Source organism: Grampus griseus (assembly GCF_964374135.1).
Source record: "Grampus griseus genome assembly, chromosome: 7".
Classification (NCBI taxonomy): Eukaryota; Metazoa; Chordata; class Mammalia; order Artiodactyla; family Delphinidae; genus Grampus; species Grampus griseus.
Genome location: NC_139001.1, coordinates 38652507 through 38671836, shown reverse-complemented (window position 1 = coordinate 38671836; position 19330 = coordinate 38652507). Strand labels below are relative to the sequence as shown.

General features: G+C 40.4%; 1 protein-coding gene across 2 annotated transcripts in view; it reads right to left on the bottom strand.

Moving 5' to 3' along the window:
* HECW2 (HECT, C2 and WW domain containing E3 ubiquitin protein ligase 2) overlaps positions 1 to 19330 on the bottom strand; it is a gene marked incomplete at both ends in the record, with an annotated part of 244574 nt that overhangs the window by 136448 nt on the left and 88796 nt on the right. For both annotated transcript variants that reach the window (XM_082657673.1, XM_082657672.1), the window contains 3 exons: positions 2500 to 2669; positions 7023 to 7098; positions 12134 to 12228. In XM_082657673.1, the coding sequence (XP_082513799.1) occupies positions 2500 to 2669; positions 7023 to 7098; positions 12134 to 12228 (341 nt within the window). The remainder of the gene's footprint in view (positions 1 to 2499; positions 2670 to 7022; positions 7099 to 12133; positions 12229 to 19330) is intronic.

Genomic DNA, 19330 nt, shown 5'->3' with positions numbered 1-19330 from the left:
GGAGAAAAGACAGTCTCTTCAATAAGTGGTGCTGGGAAAACTGGACAGCTGCATGTAAAAGAATGAAATTAGAACACTCCCTAACACCATACACAAAAATAAACTCAAAATGGACTTGAGACCTAAATGTAAGACCGGACACTATAAAACTCTTAGAGGAAAACATAGGAAGAACACTCTTTGACATAAATCACAGCAAGATCTTTCTTGATCCACCTCCTAGAGAAACGGAAATAAAAACAAAAATAAACAAATGGGACCTAAGGAAACTTAAAAGCTTTTGCACAGCAAAGGAAACCATAAACAAGACAAAAAGACAACCCTCAGAATGGGAGAAAATATTTGCAAATGAATCAACAGACAAAGGAATAATCTCCAAAATATATAAACAGCTCATGCAGCTCAATATTAAAGAAACAAACAACCCAATCCAAAAATGGGCAGAAGACCTAAATAGACATTTCTCCAAAGAAGACATACAGATGGCCAAGAAGCACATGAAAAGCTGCTCAACATCACTAATTATTAGAGAAATGCAAATCCAAACTACAATGAGGTATCACCTCACACCAGTCAGAATGGCCGTCATCAGAAAATCTACAAACAACAAATGCTGGAGAGGGTCTGGAGAAAAGGGAACCCTCTTGCACTGTTGGTGGGAATGTAAATTGATATAGCCACTACGGAGAACAGTATGGAGGTTCCTTAAAAAACTAAAAATAGAATTACCATATGATCCAGCAATCCCACTACTGGGCATATACCCAGAGAAAACCATAATTCAAAAAGACACATGCACCCCAATGTTCACTGCAGCACTATTTACAATAGCCAGGTCATTGAAGCGACCTAAATGCCCATCAACAGACAAATGGATAAAGAAGTTGTGGTACATATATACAATGGAATATTACTCAGCCATAAAAAGGAACGAAATTGAGTCATTTGTTGAGACGTGGATGGATCTAGAGACTGTCATATAGAGTGAAGTAAGTCAGAAGAGAAAAACAAATATCGTATATTAACGCATGTATGTGGAACCTAGAAAAATGGTACAGATGAACCGGTTTACAGGGCAGAAGTTGAGACACAGATGTAGAGAACAAACGTATGGATACCAAGGGGGAAAAGCCGTGGGGGGTGGGGATGGTGGTGTGATAAATTGGGAGATTGAGATTGACATGTATACACTGATGTGTATAAAACATGTATACACTGATGTGTATTAAACTGATGACTAATAAGAACCTGCTGTATAAAAAAATTAAATTAAATTAAAAAAAGAATGCTAGGGAAATAAAGTTATTGCTAGTATCATTACTATATCCACTATGTGCCTTCTAAGTGCTCATCTTGAGATAACGTTTTATGTCTTCTAGGCTTCTAATGCGTTAAATTAAGTGGTATGCCTTTAAAAGTTATTCACTACTTGGGGACAGTAAGTAGTTTTTCAAACCAGGAATAAGAAAACATGTAGTTTTTATCCACTTAAATAACCATAAAAACTGCCCAGGAGAAACATCCTGCTGCACTGGCAAGTCTCAAATAGCCACATCTTTTCTCCAATTGGTTTTAGATCCCCTGAAGTATCTCCCTCTCCAATGAAATACTCGTTCAACATTGTTAGAACATATTATTGTCATTAAACATTTAGAGAGTGATTTAATTAACTGTGCAACTCCCATGCCAATACAGGTTTGTCTAGAAGCACTCATTAATGCTAGTATATGAAATGTGTCTTGGTTTCCTGAGAAATGGTGGGAGAACTCACACTTTGCTCCCTAGAAAAGAAGCAATGTCTCTGTTCATTCTTTGACTTTAAACAGTTCCAGTGGGAAAACCCTGGGCTTGATTTCACTGATATGATGCACTGTGATGACTGGTAACATATTGTAACTGTGAGAGAGTCTGAAATACCATCAACACAATCTGCCTTGCCTCAGGATGACGACTCCTTGAATGGCTCATGTAAGTAACCAAAATCTATAATGGAAATCCAAAAACCATTTGCCAGACAGTAAGGAGAGAAATTCCTTTAATCTGTACTGGGTATATGCTAGAACAAAATATCAAAATTTTAAATAAAAATGGAATCAGTATTACTGACTTTTCCTTCTGCCTCAGGCTCCCATACGGCTTGGCAAGGCAGTTACTGATGCTGCCCTTACAGAATTTTGATATTTTGTTCATCACGAATTTTTGCCTTGATTTTGATTTTTTTAAAATATTGCATTGAAATATTAATTTTGATCATCGAGCCTTTTGGACCCTATAAATCATGCACCTGAAGGAAGTGCCTCACTTGATTTACCCTAGACCCAGCCCTGGTTAGAAGGGAATATCTCACTTTCATTGTACCTTTTTCTAACAGAACCTCTAGACACCTCAACCATCTTGCCCACACCCATAAGCAGCTCAATGATACAGAGCCCAGTGGAGAGAGACGGAGTTGGCCAACTTCCTAACTGTCAAGCAGAAGGCCACGTACGATCATCTTACCTCTCGGTGCCAAATTGGATTTGTGGTGTTACTGATGATAGTAGACCTCCTCTCCTGCCCATGGTGGGCGCAAGTGGGGAAACTGCTCTTCTTCCCTGGCTGAATCGACATCTTAAGATAAGGGTCAGGATTGAAGAACATCCCTTTCTTTAGCCCAACTGCCCGAAGATCTTTAAAGAAAGAAAGAGAGGAGGAAGGAGGGAGGGAAAGAGAGAGGGAGAGGAGAGGGACAGAAGGAGAAAAGATTCACATATCTTGATTAGAACAAGCAGCTCAACGACAATTTGTTCTTAAATAATCACACAGGAAGCTCGAAACAGAAACTATTTGGTAAAACAACAAAGTTATTCACACTATGATTGCTTAGGTAAGTGAGGACAAGTGGGTTATGACTAGTTCCAGCAGAAAGTCTCCTAACAGGCTGCAAAATGAAGCCAAACTTTTACTACCACCTTATACAACTAAAATGACTTTTCCTGGGAAACGTTTTGAGCCTAACACGTACTTCATCTTCACCCCCTTTTCCTATGTGGCTTGGCAGCTAGCATTTCACACAATGTCTTGAGAGAAACCCTTAGTAAATAGTGTGTTAAAAAAGAAAACCAATATGTTCCTTCATGAGAGAAAAGTGAATCTTCTATATACACATATGAGATGCACTGACTTAAGTTTAATTGGGGATGAAACGTAAGAGCACACATTCAGTTGTGCCATATTTAAAACGTCATACATATTCTACAAACGAAATGAATGTTAGGGGAAATAAAAGGAGGCCAGAAATATTTCTAAACTTTGAATGCTATCTGCTATATTAAATAATTGTAAGGTTATTTTTTCAATAGGCTGTTAAGTAAATTAAGTATTTGATGAATGTTCCATAACTCATCTTAGAGTCACCACTTGTTATTTCATACTATGCGAGCTGCTAAAAGTTCTGGCTAAAGTCTGGTTAGTGAAGAGACTAAAACTTTTAAAAATGGTCAAGCTGAGGGATACAAAAACGTCAGGAAATAAAGCTGGCTTCACTGGATCCTCAATGCCTTTCTGAGAATATCAGTTTGAATAAGGTTGCCCTGGGAGTTAAATGATGTCGAAAGCTTCCGGGAGAACAGACAGCCTCTAGGTAACTTTATGCAGTTATGATCAGTGTAGGGAAGTCCTGACCACTGGTTCAGAAAACAATTCTGTGGATGGCCTCTGAATCCTCCAAGACCTTTGGATTACCCAAATGAGCTGGGGAAGAGACCCTATAGAGTAACCCCACATTTTAGGAGGTCACCAGGGTCATCCTACTCAAGCCCATTCCTGAAACACAAAGTCTTTCTTAGAAGGACAGAATTGGCCTGGGGTTGCCCATAGAACCATACTCCCTGGAGGAGGTTCACCAATGACCAACAAGAACTTGTGGCCTAGATAACATGTGATGAAAACAGACCAGGACTGTCTAACGACTCATAACTGGCGGTAGCGGGAGACAGTCTAATATGTCAGAAAAGATTTAAAAATTCAAGCAAGAGGACCTTATGTTAAGAACACTGCATCAAATATAGTAAGATCTTTGATCTAAAAGCCAGTGGCAGAAGGGAAAGATGAGCAAAGAACTAGACAAGCACTTCAGAGAAGCTGCTGTAATCTCATTAGCTTCACAGTCCCCACCCCTGGCACTTCCTAAACTACGGAGTCATTATTAATACAGTATTTGCATTTTACTGTCAATTTAACAATGCTACATGTTTTCACTTGGCTTTATTTAGCATTAAATGGCTTTGAGAGAAAATGCAATTTACATATTTATTTTCTTACCTTTCTTGATTGTGCTCGCCTCAGACTCAGACAAGAGAATGACATTCTTTAGATATTAAATCTACTTCTCAAGAAGGGATTTCTTTGCAGTAAACAAGGAGTAACATGTACAGAAATGGCTGCCATGACATCTGACAGAGCTAAATTATTCATGCAAAACATTCCTTTGAAGAAAAAGCATCCACCAGAAGATTAAGCCAGAGCAAAGAAAGATGTCACCATTAACCCTTTTCCACAAGGGACATCGTACAAATAAATACAATAAACTACCAATTATTTGTACTCTGATCATTCAGTTCACTTTATCCATCTCTTGCCTCTCTTTTATCTTTTATATATTTTATTGCTCATAAATATCCACATCACCTAATAGACTAAAGAAGGACTCAAAGTCACAAAGGTATGACAGGTTAAATATCCTTCTTACTTGGAGAAAAGGTTTAAGATAGTCATCAAAAAACAGTTTTTTGGGGCTTCCCTGGTGGCGCAGTGGTTGAGAGTCTGCCTGCCGATGCAGGGGACACGGGTAAGTGCCCCGGTCCGGGAAGATCCCACATGCCGCGGAGCGGCTGGGAAGATCCCACATGCCGCGGAGCGGCTGGGCCCGTGAGCCATGGCCGCTGAGCCTGCACTTCCGGAGCCTGTGCTCCGCAACAGGAGAGGCCACAACAGTGAGAGGCTCGCGTACCGCAAAAACAAAAACAGTTTTTTGTTTTAGCTGTAGAGTTCAATTATTTGTGTCCCTACTTATTCATAGATAATCAAGAGCAGAACATTTGCAGACAGACATTCTACAGTGCTTAAATGCTCTCCATAAATATTATCATCCACTGTCAATATGCAACAACCAGATGAATTTTTTAGAATTACCGTTATAAAACTGCTTTCATCTTCTATAATTTTTAGCCATTTCTATACATCATCTGCAACTAGCTGATTTCATGGTAAGAAACAGAGCAGATTTTAGGTAGCAAGCCTCCATGTGTATTGAGGTGGATGTTAGAAAAAGTTGTATATAGAAAAAAAAGGATTTGGCTGTGCCCCAAAGCTTATTTCCTACTTTTTAGGAAAATGTCCTGGGATTTTCAACTTCTACATGGTCATTCTCCCACGGTGGGTTAATTAACATCCCCTCTGGAGTCAAAATCAATTTGTGTGTGTCATATTTAGAGTGATATTGATCATTTGAAAGCTTAGGGCAATGCTTCTAAACTAAGAAAACCGTGGTATGGTCAAACTAAGTTTTCTGAGCCATGGAGGTTGGCTAATTGTTCCATATCTATAAACGAAGAAATCTATAAACAATTTATCTTCCTGCAACCACCCCAGAACTGTGAAGGTCTAAAGCACAAGTAGCCAACTGAAGTGCTTTCAAAAGAGAGACAGATAAGGCGGGTGGGGAGTAGTATCACAGGCAGTGGTAGTAAGTGCTTTTCTAAAAATCTGGATATTTTCAAAACCCTGAGGGTTCCAACCAAAATATATTTATTGGCCAAATTTGAACCAGTTTACAGCCTCTGAGATTTGTCAGAGAACCAAGGCAAAATGGTTTTCATAGTAAGTGACCTGCATGGCGGGGGAAGGGGAGGAGAAGGAACATGCTAGAACAGACACAGATAGGCCGTGGGCCAGCAATGAACTAACGTGCACACTTCCATTATACGTGATATTCATGCATCATGGACTTGTGTTTTCAAGATCAGCCTTCTAACCCTTACTCTTGAAAATTTCTATTTTCATTTTCTATTTTCATTCATAACATTTTTTTGCAACCAAGAAAAAGTGAATCTAATTTAAATTTTAGAAGCACTACAATAATGGAAAAATGAAAACAAAACATCTTACAGTGATAGACATCTGTTAGACTTGATTTTACATGTATTGTAGTACGGTCGTCTGTTTTACAAGTCCATTTCAAATACTGATTTTCTTAGAGTATTCTTGACTTTACGACTGCCGATTAATTTTTTTAAATCGGTGGCTTTGAAACCTTTTTTGACAGTGATCTATGTGTGAAATACATTTATCTTGAAACCCATTATACACATACATAGGTGTGTATATTTTTGTGTGTGAAATTTTCAGTTTGTATAAACTGGTGTTCTATGAAAAACATTTCCCTTTGGTGGTTAAACTCTGGCTCTTTTCTATTCTTTTTTTAATTGCTAGTTTCAATTAAATTAATCTTATAAATCACCAATGAGTTCCAACTCACAACCCAAAAAGCAGTGCTTCAGTTGTACGATAAATACACAAAAAAATCAGAATATTTTACTAACCAGAAAATAAACAACAAAAAAGTTGTCTTATCTACTTTTCAATTCTTTATATGTACTCCTTCACAGAAACAGGAGTATCCCTTGGCTTTTTTTCGCTAGTCTCCAAATTTTTCCTTTCTCTAGATGAGGCCAGCACAAATTGTTTTCAGTTATCTAAGCTTTAAGTGGGTTTAGCACATGTTACATTACAGTTTTCTTTAAGTAAGTATACATAGTTATGGTCTTTTCATCACAAGACAACTTGCTAGAAGCTTTCTGAGTTTATATTAATAATCTAATTTTTCATGGTAAGAGATATACTTGAATTTCCAGAAGTATTACCAAAAAAACACAAACAAACTTGCTCACATATCATATATGAGAGTGCAGAAAGAAGTGACTATTCGTGCCTTTGAAATTATACACTTTCCAACTGGACATCGGGTTTAAAGACATCCTTACCAGACAACGTAAAGCTAACGAGTTTTCGAGAGTGCTGACTTCCTGAAGCACCTCCTTCCATGCCTTCTGCCCCCATCTGCAGAGAAAAAACACATATGTGAAGTTCCACAGGAATATGGTACCTCTCAACTTTTTTAGGGAAGCACACATATTTGCAAATATGATTTTTGTATCAATGTATTGTATATGCCTTTTCATATGCTACAAATCTTGGAAGTGAGACATAAATGCAGAGTCTCAGAGACTAGAAGAAGGGTCATACCTAAATTTAATCTTTACCCCAAATGTAACCAATATGAGCTTCCAAGTTCCCTGGGATATGAATCAACTTACTTTATGTCCTTTTATTTCTTTGGTAAGAAGATTGGGGCTTCCCTGGTGGCACAGTGGTTAAGAATCCTCCTGCCAATGCAGGGTACATGGGTTTGAGCCCTGGTCCGGGAAGATCCCACATGCTGCGAAGCAACTAAGCCCATGCACCACAACTTAAGCCTGCGAGCCATGACTACTTAAGCCCGCGTGCCTAGAGTCCATGCTCCGCAACAAGAGAATCCACCATAATGAGAAGCCCGTGCACCGCAACGAAGAGTAGCCCCTGCTCGCTGCAAATAGAGACTGCCCGCCCACAGCAATGAAGACCCAACGCGGCCAAAAATAAAATAAATAAATATTTTTAAAAAAGAATATAGTTGACATGTAGTAAGCATATTTATATTGCCATTATGGTATTAAAACATTCCCTTAAGTTAAAAATCAAACATCAAATTCCTTCAGATTTATTAGGAAAACCTAGAATAAACTAAACAGGTGATTTACATCAGACTCATCCATATAAATGTAGAATTACCCTCCTTGCTAAATATTTCTGAGTGACCATGTGGATATCCCACTGCCCTTGTAGACTCCTGTTTTATTGTGCTACTGCTACATGGCACATGCTATTACAATTAGCAATAACAAGAATTTGCAATCCTATTGTACTGATTATTGTATTGTAAAGCTTTTTCTAAAAGCTTCTGAGTAAATTATATCTTACTTGAAAGGAGTCATTTACAGACCATAGCAGATTAAGTCTCTCAATTTATGTACAATTAGTGCTCAATTTATGGTACACTAGGAAAAAAGGGTTTCGTGGTCCTCTAAAAAAGAAGTCCAGAACATTGTAAGAGACAGATTTGAAGGCAGAATGTATTTGAATAGTCAAGAAATAGAAACCACATTTTAATTCCAAAGTTTAGATTACACCCTTCCATCTTATCTTTGTGGCTCTCCCCACCTCCCTTAAAAATTATACACCAAGAGATAAAACTTTCACTAATCCAAGCCAAGTTGAGGAACTTCAAAATAAATTCCATTCAAATTTTGAAATATAAATGTCCACTTCCAGGCTTCCCTGGTGGCGCAGTGGTTAAGAATCCACCTGCCAATGCAGGGGACACGGGTTAGGTTCGAGCCCTGGTCCACGAAGATCCCACATGCCACGGATCAACTAAGCTCATGCACCACAACTGCTGAGCCTGCAATCTAGAGCCTGTCAGCCACAATTACTGAGCCTGTGTGCCACAACTTCTGAAGCCTGTGCGCCTAGGGCCTGTGCTCCACAACAAGAGAAGCCACAGCAATGAGAAGCCCATGCACCACAACAAAGAGAAGCCTCTGCTTGCCGCAACTAGAGAGAGCCCGTGTGCAGCAACAAAGACCCAACACAGCCAAAATTAAATAAATAAAATAAACATTAAAAAAATTTTCCATTTCCTTCTCTACTTCTTGTACCTTAGTCAAAACTATTTTGTGTGACACTTAACTGCTTCCTGATTGTTTCACGTATCATTTGCAATATGCCTAGGGTACCATCCAGGCATCTCTACTTCGTTCCATCTAGATGCACATTGTCCTGCAAGAAGTAACTGAGAAACTCTACAGGCAAGGGAAGAGCAGCCATCCTAATCGTATGGTCTCCTTTCTCACATATCCTTTTGCAATGAATCAAGAATAAAAAAAAGTTATGTCTTCTCTGTCATGCATACTTTGACGTCATTGCCATTCATCAGTGTACACAGTGATATGTGCCACTTGGAACAGGAAATCCTTCGCTTCAGGGACAGATAAAGGCGACCATCACTCACTACCATGTATTGTTTCAACACGGGTTGACAGTATTACTTCTGAGCTTTCCTGGCTTAAATCTATGAAGGGAGTTTATTTAAAAACCTCTCTCTAAACACTGAGTACAGATATGTTTATTATCACTGATGTTCCTATTTCTGGTGATCAGGTGGGTCTTTCCTGGCTTTATTGTCATGAATGATAAAGCTGAATTCTCTGAATATTAGTTCACATGAGCATTTTACCACGTTGTTGTAAAGGACACTGTTTATCTGTGAATTCTGTGATAATTGTTTCATATTAGCCTTTTGCCAGACAGTGAATTACATTTTTAAAAGGAGAATTCGAGGGCATTTTCTTTAGTTTCTATAATTTCTTACAACATTTTAAGTAGGCTTTGAATGATGACAGACTATGAATCTTTGCAAAGTCTCCCTGTTCTCACTTGGCATGAAGAGACATCACGTTTTCGGAAGGGGCACATCTCCCTGGGCAGTGTGGTCCATTTGAGGGGAGGCCACGGTTTGTGAGATGCCTGGCACAGGAAGGGCAGCTGTTGCTGAGTGTCTGTCCCAGATGCAGTCTGTACTACCTCTCTATTTGCCACTTTATAGTCCAGGGGTGTGTGTGTATGGTGAAAGCAGGATGAGGCAGACACAGCGATGCTATCTGGCCAGTTGGGTGCTGTCTCTGCTCTATTTAACCTAGGGATGATGAGTCAGAGGGGTACAGCACAATATAATAAACCATATGTACTTGGTGAGAGCCAACCAACCCAGTGTCATCAAGCATTAAAATGTGGTTGCTACTGCCCAACTATTCTTTGCATCATGGAATGATCCTACTAAATGAGCTTCGTGAATATCGATGTTGTCAGTCAGTACAATATCTACACACAGGTCACATTCCTAGGTGAACATCATGCTGTCATAGAAACACAGTGCTCAGCCCACAGTGAAAGGCCCATTGGCACAGCCTCTCAATAGCAGATATAGACCCAACTGTCTCAAGCTTGGTCAGAAATCTATTGACCACCAATTCCATTAGTCAGCCTTTGAACCAAAATATTCTATTATGATTGCCAGTGCTGTATCTATGAAGCTTTTAAGGTGCTCTAAAACCTGTCTGAAGAAAATTAATTATCTACAACTACCCACAGGCTTTGACAGAATAATCTCAATGCAAAATCAATGGAAAAAGATCAATGCTCACCAGGCTGTAAGCTCCCGGCCATCAGTGATATCTGATCATGGAAACTGCTCAAATCCAAGAAAATCTGACTCCAGAAAGTCATGTTTGGAAGCTATTATCTAATTTCACACATAGTTAATTTTCAAACGTTTTATTATCAACAGCCCCACTTTTCTAGTTTTATAATTTTCCTTTTTAGAATATTAATTAGTGTGTTCTAGGGCTTACCGTGACATGGCAGACTTTGTAATCAACAACTGTTATTCTCCTTGTGAACCTTCAAAGTCTTATATAGTAAATGTGGGTTTTTAAAAAATATTCTATACTTTGTTCACTATAATAGGAACTCAAATATAATTCAAATGTGAACAGAGTACTTATTGAAAATTTTGCACATACTGTTCCCTTTACCTAAAATGCTCTTCCCTCCCCCTCTTCACCTAAGTAACTTCTACTCATCCTTCAGATTGTCCCGAGAACATGCCTTCTTCAGGGAAGCTTTCCAAGACCTTCCTGATCAGGATGAATCCTGCTAGTATATGCTCTCATAGCCCCATTTCACTGCCCCTCACAGTAATTATCACTCAAATAAATACAATTCAGTTTAATTGATGTCTCTCTCCCCCACCAGACCAGTGAGAGCAAGGGCTGTGTTTTTGCTTATCATTTCATTCCTAGTGGTGGGTATAATGTCTGGCACTTACTAGGCACCCAATGAATATTTGTTTGAATGAATAAATGAAAGGAAAAGACTGCTTGATATCGTATTGGTGGGCCAGACAATTTCAAAATGCCATCTGCAGAGATTACATTCTGAATTTCAGGGAGTCAACCTGTTCACTTGCTTACTTCCAAAAATGCATGCATCTATAAATGTGTACACACACACACACAATATTAGGAAGATTCTATTTTACGAGAGTCAGTAATTTTCTTCTATACTTTCATGGCCTGATTGTTATAAATGACTTATAAACACTGCAATGATTTATATATCTTGGACTCCATGAATCATCTGAGTTCAACCACCCATGTACAATGGAGTGCATCCTGTGAAGCTGTTAGATTCTAAAGTTAGTTGGTGAAGTGAAAAATCATGAAATTGTGAAAAGTAATTCTTAAGAAAGTACCATGTTGGAAATGGACATACGTTCCTTCAAAAGTCCAGCACAATCAGTTTCCTCCGAAGCTAAGTTAGATATCTCTTTCTTTAATTGAGGACTTGGTGAAAAGGTTGGCTTCTGTTGAGTGGCCACGTGATACCAAACATATGTGTGGTACCTTTAAGCACTACAGTTCAATTGAGCATCAGGAGGGATCCCACACTCTCTCCTGCAGGAACGGCACATTCGTAATCCCCATCTCACACTCTCTTTGGGGTAAAAGTCTGTTAAACTGACTGGTAGGGAGAATCACCCACTACTTAAATTTTTTTTTTCTCTCTGAGTTCATGTAAATTAAATTCACAGAAGATGCAAAACGCCACCATTTCCTACCAACTGGCCACCCTGACAAAGTTTAAAAAAAAACCTTCCATGATGGACGGGCACTCACACATTTCCTTCAGGAATAGGTTCCCTGGAGAGTTGACTATATACAGAATTATTATAAATCAAGCCATATTTTCCCACTGGTTTACATTATGGATTTAGTGAAGCCATCCTGTAAGTTATTTCCTTTCCCAAAACGGCGCCCACACTGCTGTGTGTTTCCTTTGCATTGTTTCCCATAACCCTGCCAGAGCTGCACAGGCAAAAATAGAAACCAAGGCCTCTGGGACTGAGGCTCAAGGAAGCAGCCTGAGGGGCACTCACCATCACAGCGGGGTTCTTCACCGTGATGCAGGGGGTCGTGGCTCGCAGGGCTCCACTAATGCCGTGGTAGTATTTGAAACAGATTTTTATCTCCGCTGTGAATTGATTGGAGAAAAACAGTCATTTAAACACTGAAACAAATCCCTTAGGCATCACCTGAGGAAATCCACCTCTCCACCTCTCCGAAAATCCCACTCAGGACTCTTTGAGCGATCCCTTCCTTTCCAGTCAGAGGCAACAGACTATACCAACTCCTGTTTGATTTTATAGGCTTCTCTGAAAATGTCTAAGAACACCCCAAATATATTAGAAAAACAGTGCACAAAAACAACACGCCAAAATATTAGTGTAGAGATAAGAATAAGACTAGCTACCATTCAGTGAGGAGCTGCTGATGGACCACAGGGCTGCGTCTCTGCCCCCATTGTTACTGACCCCTCATATTTAACTCGGGAGGCAGAAATTCTTGTCCCCATAGAACAGCTGAAGCATTGAGGTTTGCCGAAGATCAAACAAGTAAGAAACGACAGAGTCAGGACTCAAACCCCATCCAATGGGGCTTTGCCCCATTCCAAAGCCTTCACTCCTATCCTCCACAATATAGACAGAATGCAGCTGTCAATGGAAATAAAAAAAGAGCAGACAGAGTATAAAAGATTGCTGTAGGAGACTCTGTGGTGAGAGGGTCTGGGGACCTGACTTAAATGTAGCCACTAGTAGGGATCATATTCTGGAACCACCAGTAAATATATATCTACATCTCCACAGGTGTGGACAGATGTATGTATATATATTGGATATAACTATAGGTGCGTGTGTATGTATATATATTTATATACTATATAATTTGAACTTGATCAAAAGCAATACAAATGTCAATTACTGTTTTTGGAAAGTAACTACATGAAGCCAACAAGTGTCAAAGATAAAACTCAGAGTCACTGAAATTTCTCTGTATACAGAGCACCTGAGTCACTGAAGTTTCCCTGTGAGATGTCTTTTTCCCAAGGTGTCATTTAATATAGGCAATGACACTGATGGGCAGGCTGCAGAGGAGAGTCTTAGCCTATAGGAGTGGAGTTACCCTCTCAACTGAGTCACCTGGATTATTAAAGTGGGACCACTCGATGTGATTCCCCAAGGAAATTAATCTTGCACTGACTTTCCTGACAGCACCAAGTGGTCTCCTATAGAGTATTTGGTTTGCTTATTTTAAGAAAAAGATACAATGCTTGAAGAAAAATCCTACTTTAGGAATTTATATAGGAATATTTAGGAATATTACATATAAAAATATAATATTTCCCATCAATGAAAAAATACTAAATCTCATAAAAAAAAGGGTCTATCATGGGTAAAATATCGAGTCTTTCCATTACGTACATTAATCACGAAGCAGTGATTCACAACGAAGGCGGTATCATGAAGTGAAAGATGTTTACCATGCCCAGCACTATGCTAGACAGTGCAAGGGAATCAGAGAGAGGTTTCTGGTCTAGCAGGTGTTAAGATGACAAAATCCAGAAGAGAAGCACTGAAGAGGCAGAGTGCCAGGTGGAAATGTGGAGATCGTGGAAAATATTCCACGTGAGGGCACAGTGGAGTCAGAAAGGTCTCATGAAACAAACAGAACTCAGACCTTCAGCTGAGAAAAATGGGGTTGGAGAGAGTTAGGAGTGAGTGGTGGCAAAAACAGGGAAGCAGGAATGAGCATGCTGGCTTGAGGACCAGCAGGACGACCTCGGCAGCAATTTTAGCTTTACTATGAATTCCCTGGAACCCTACATAAGTGAGTGGAGTGAGCACGAACACAGGTTTTTGGTGATTATGGAAATGTAATAACTATAGATTTGAGTAAACCACTGTCCCATCTGCTTTCCTTCAAGACCAATAGCATGTATTCTGCAAGAACGAAGCTAAGTAACACGTACAAGGCCTGTCAAAGCAGAACAAGCTTGGTGACAGGCGGGAGGACTGAATTCTGCAGGCATGAGCTCATTAGTATCACGTTCTACATGCCGGGAACCAGCAGTGTGTGAATCTGCCTGCAGCAGTGCCTCACAGACCCAGCCAATGGTCAGTCAGTGAGCAGCTTATTTTTCAATAAAGAGAAGTGCATTTTTACAAGACATCTTCCCTCTCGTTAGGATGCCACCTCCTCTTTTCTAATGTTTTAACAGTCAGCGAGGTAAAAGACTAGGAAACAAACAGACCCCAATAAGCATCTGCTTATTTTTATCTGTAGATGTTGCTAGCCAGACCAGCGTTGCTAGCTGACCGTTCTGACTGTTACTTTACTTCTTGCTAAAACAAAAATCTCCAACCCCCGTGATAAACGAGAATCCCTGAAACTATAAGATAAACTCATTCTCATTGTGCACAGCAGATTTTGTGGACATGATCACCAAAAACCGCAGACCTGACAGCTTCACAATGCTTTAAGATTCAGTGTAAAGCCAAGGGGACTTACACAGATCACCAGTTACAAAACCAAATGCATAGGCAGGTCCTGGTCGCCAGAGAGAAAACCCCAGTACCAGACAGAACTAGTTGCTTGCACCTCGACTGTTCAGGAGGACACCAGTGGAGACTTCTGCCCCTAAAATAGAGGAATGTTTCATGCTGAGTGGGAGGTTTCATCTTCACATATCATTTAGTGTTTTAGAAGGTCACTCAAGATTTTAAAAAATGGTGTAACTAAGCAACATCCCCTCTGAGGAAGAGAGAGAAGAGAGAGCAGAATTTTGATGAATGTCCCTGAACATTTTAGTTATGAGAAGAGGTAACTGGGAAGATTACTCAAAAGGGTGGAAAAGAGAAGTTGGTATTCATGCTTCTATTTTAGCTACAATTTTAAACTCTAACTGTAAGAGGAGACCAGAAAGCTATTGCTGAGAAACAGATACAAGAACAGGTGAAAGCAAACGTGGGCGTGATGATGGAGCATCAGATAAGAGAGGAGCCACTGGCCACAGGGCCAGCCCTGCTCACAGGCAGGAAAGATGAAGGATATGGACTAAGGAGCATTCTACCTGACAACGGTTTCTCCACAGCCTGATGTGGCAGCTAATCAGGCCTCAAATTATGGAGGGGGGATACATATAACTATTCCTTTGGATTATAAAAAAAGAAGAGTATTTTCTCCAAAGCAACTGCTTATAAAAACATGTTGCCTTACTGGGAATATACCCAGACAAAACTATAATTCAAAAAGATACATGCACCCCTATGTTCATAGCAGCACTGTTCACCAATAGCCAAAACATGGAAACAACCTAAATGTCCATCGACAGGTGAATGGATAAAGAAGATGTGGTACATATATACAATGGAATACTACTCAGCCACAAAAAAGAATGAAATAATGCCATTTGCAGCAACATGGATGCAACTAGAGCTTATCATACTAAGTGAAGTCAGAAAGAGAAAGACAAATACCATGTGATCTCACTTATATGTGGAATCTAAAATATGGCGCAAATGAACCTATCTACAAAACAGAAACAGACTCACAGAGAACAGACTTGTGGTTGCCAAGAGGGAGGGGGGAAGGGAGAGGGACGGTCTGGGAGTTTGGGGTTGGTAGATGCAAACTATTACATTTAGAATGGAAAAACAACAAGGTCCTACTGTATAGCACAGGGAACTCTATTCAATATCCTGGGATAAACCATAATGGAAAAGAATATTAAAAAAGAATGTCTATATGTGTATAACTGAGTCACTTTGCTGTAGAGCTGAGATTGTGACAACATTGTAAATCAATTCTACTTCAATAAAACAAATGTTGCCTTAGAGGCAGTGAACCAGGAGAAGGGTGAGGCCTCCCACATTAACCTTGAAGGACCTACAGTCTGGGCCAGCTCCTGGAAGGAAGAAAGCATTGCCGAGTGGCATCTTCTCTCTCTCAGGTCCCTTCTGAATAGCTGAAGCCAGTCATGAATCACAGAAATATATTTTGGCCCCTTGCAATAATCTTCTGGACACTTTCGTTTATAGAGTTACTAGAAGATTTAGCTGCCTCTATTTAAATGCCAGTAAGACACAGAAACGCTTTTATTTTAAAAATTTTAACTTACCAGCTTCCATTAAATACAAATGAAGAGGTCACCCAGAGCAAGAGCTTGCCAGCTCCACGTCTACCACAGATGGGAGGGTGATGGCTGTCCAAAGACGGCACTTTGTACTTGTTGGGGGTGACTGGGAAGGTAGGAAGAACTTAAACCTGTTCCCAAGTAAAGGGGTTTCTGTAATTGTGTCACTCGGACATTGCATTTTAAAGCAATCATTCTACCATCTGCCTAAAGGAAGAAAAGATTTCCGTGTTTGTACATGAATAAAACACTTCTAGAACGATCACATGAAACTGGTAAAACTGATTGCCTTCAGGGAGGGGAAACTGGTGACTGGGGCATGAAGTTGGGGAGATAATTTACTTTCATTTTTGTGTCTTTTTAACGTTATACTCTTTTTGTCTATTATCTGTTCAAAATTTATTTTTAAAAAGCAATCTCAACTCAGCTACATTAACTCTAGGCAATGGTATAAGATTCCAAGCCTTCTCGGAAAAAGGTTCTACAGGCCACTCCCTGCAAGAAATGGTTTTGTTTCAAAGACTGGGATCTTTGAAACACCATCCATCACTTTAAATAGCTACAAGATTCACTTAGGTAGTAGTTAATAGCTTGCTCCCATTTAGAAAATCTGGATTTTCCTCAAGTTTTAGAAGTTGACTATTTTGAACCATAAAGATGGATGGAATGGAAATGTCCTTCTTCCTTTAATCATTTCTGTTTCATTAAAATAATCTAAAAAAAAATCAAGCTAATAGGAATTTATTCAAAAACATGATTTTAACCACTGCCTTTGTGCTTTTATTATATTCTTAATATTATGATTCCTATTGATAAGCTCTTTTATTCAGAGGCCACAAGTTGGGAAAGAGTAAACACATTCTAATTCTCATGCTTTTGAGGAAATTTACCCACATTTCCAGGGACGTGCTCACCTGTTTATACGGTACCGCAGGTTGTCTTCTCTTTAACAAGGGCCAATGCAACCTGAAAGGGCCAGGCCCTCCCCTGCTAAAGCTCAGAAAAACAATCTTGAAAATCAAAGACAGACAATATCAGTATAATGTGGAAGAACCTAATAGGGTTAGAGAAGTAATTGGACCTTGTTTTTCTCATTACTTAGTAATGGCAGCTGGACCAATGTTGGAAAGTAAAGAGAAGTAGAAATAGGCAATAAAACGTAAAGTATGCTGGCAGAGAATGAAAAGCACCAAACCTCCATCTAAGGGGCAAAAAGGCCCTTCTGATGTTGGTGGGAAGGGGCTTACGAATGGAGGTTAGAGCAGGGGCTCTGACAGTACAAATAAGAGACTGAGGCCACCCCTTTCCCCCCACCCAATAAAAAGTCACCCACAAAGGTTCTGTTTGGGCAAGGCACCGCATCTTAGAAAGCACACTAACCTGAGTGCCAGTCAGAGATGAGGCTCTCAGTTACACAAGCCACATGCACCTCTGCTATGCAGTTTCCTAATCCTGCCCACTTCCTAGGGCTGAGACAGGTAAGATATGTGAAAGCACTATATAATTCATACAAATGGCAATGTCCTGTTATTACCATTAATGATCACAAAGCAGTTTAGTAAACAGCAATGTAGCTATTTCTAAGCTTCTTCACTGATCCAGGAATCAGTGAGTTCTCGAATATTGCCTGGCACAAAGTTGATACTTGACTAAATACTTCACGATGGCTGGGGACACAGATGGACAGATGAGTAGAAGAAATGAAGGAAGGACAAAAAGCAGCTCTGAATGAATGAATGACCATAGTCTGTGAAAGACTATGAAGAATAAAATAGATATCCTAGCATGCCAAGACAATTCCTGAAACCTCTTACATTTCAAAACTCAAGAATACACATTGCTCAGGGGATCCATTCATTTTCTGCAAGCATAAGCTCATTTGAGGAACTGTGACAGTCCTATGACAAGTAAGTGCAGATGAAGCTGATCCTCCTCTCCAATGTCTAGGAAGGTCACTTACTCAGAAATAAACCTGTCTTTGTCCTTCAAATTCATTCCAGTAGGTCCCGTAATAATGTAAGTGTGGGCCTCCTGCCTCCTCTGGAGTTTATTCAGATAAACCAAAGCCATTTTACTTTCAGAAACAGGTTAAATGGTGCTCAAATCCAGGTTTGCCCATGAACTCAGATTAATTTTCTGAGAATTTACTTTACTTGGACTTCTGATTAGCTAAAGATAAATTTTCTCTCTCAAGATGAAAGCAAAAATTTTAAAATGTCATAAGCTTTCAAGATCAGAGGCTGAAAACAGAAGTTTTTAACCCATACCCCCAATCCCGATTTTTTTTGTTTCACACCGTCATCTCCAGAGATTCAAGCAAAACTTCATTATGCTGGGAAGTCCCCTTAGTTCTGCTCTTGCCAGACATAGGGTAAAAAGAAATTGACATGGAGTAATGAGGAAGATGGCGGAAGAGCAAGACGCGGAGATCACGTTCCTCCCCACAGATACACCAAAATACATCTACACGTGGAACAACTCCTACAGAACACCTACTGAACGCTGGCAGAAGACCTCAGACCTCCCAAAGGCAAGAAAACCCCCACGTACCTGGGTAGGGCAAAAGAAAAAAGAAAAAACAGAGACAAAATGGGGACGGGACCTGCACCAGTGGGAGGGAGCTGTGAAGGAGGAAAGCTTTCCACACACTAGGAAGCCCCTTCGAGGGCGGAGACTGCAGGCGGCGGAGGGGGAAAGCTTCGTAGTCGCGAAGGAGAGCGCAGCAACAGGGGTGCGGAGGGCAAAGCGGACAGATTACCTCACAGAGGATCGGTGCCGACCGGAACTCACCAGCCTGAGAGGCTTGTCTGCTCACCCGCCGGCGCGGGCGGGGCTGGGAGCTGAGGCTCGGGCTTCGGAGCGCAGTGAGAGGACTGGGGCTTCGGAGCGCCGCCGGGAGAGGACTGGGGCTGGCGGCGTGAACACACCCTGAAGGGGGCTAGTGCACCACGGCTAGCCGGGAGGGAGTCCAGAGAAAAGTCTGGAGCTGCCGAAGAGGCAGGAGACTTTTTCTTCCCTCTTTGTTTCCTGGTGCGTGAGGAGAGGGGATTCAGAGCGCTCCTTAAAGGAGCTCCAGAGACGGGCGCGAGCCGCGGCTATCAGC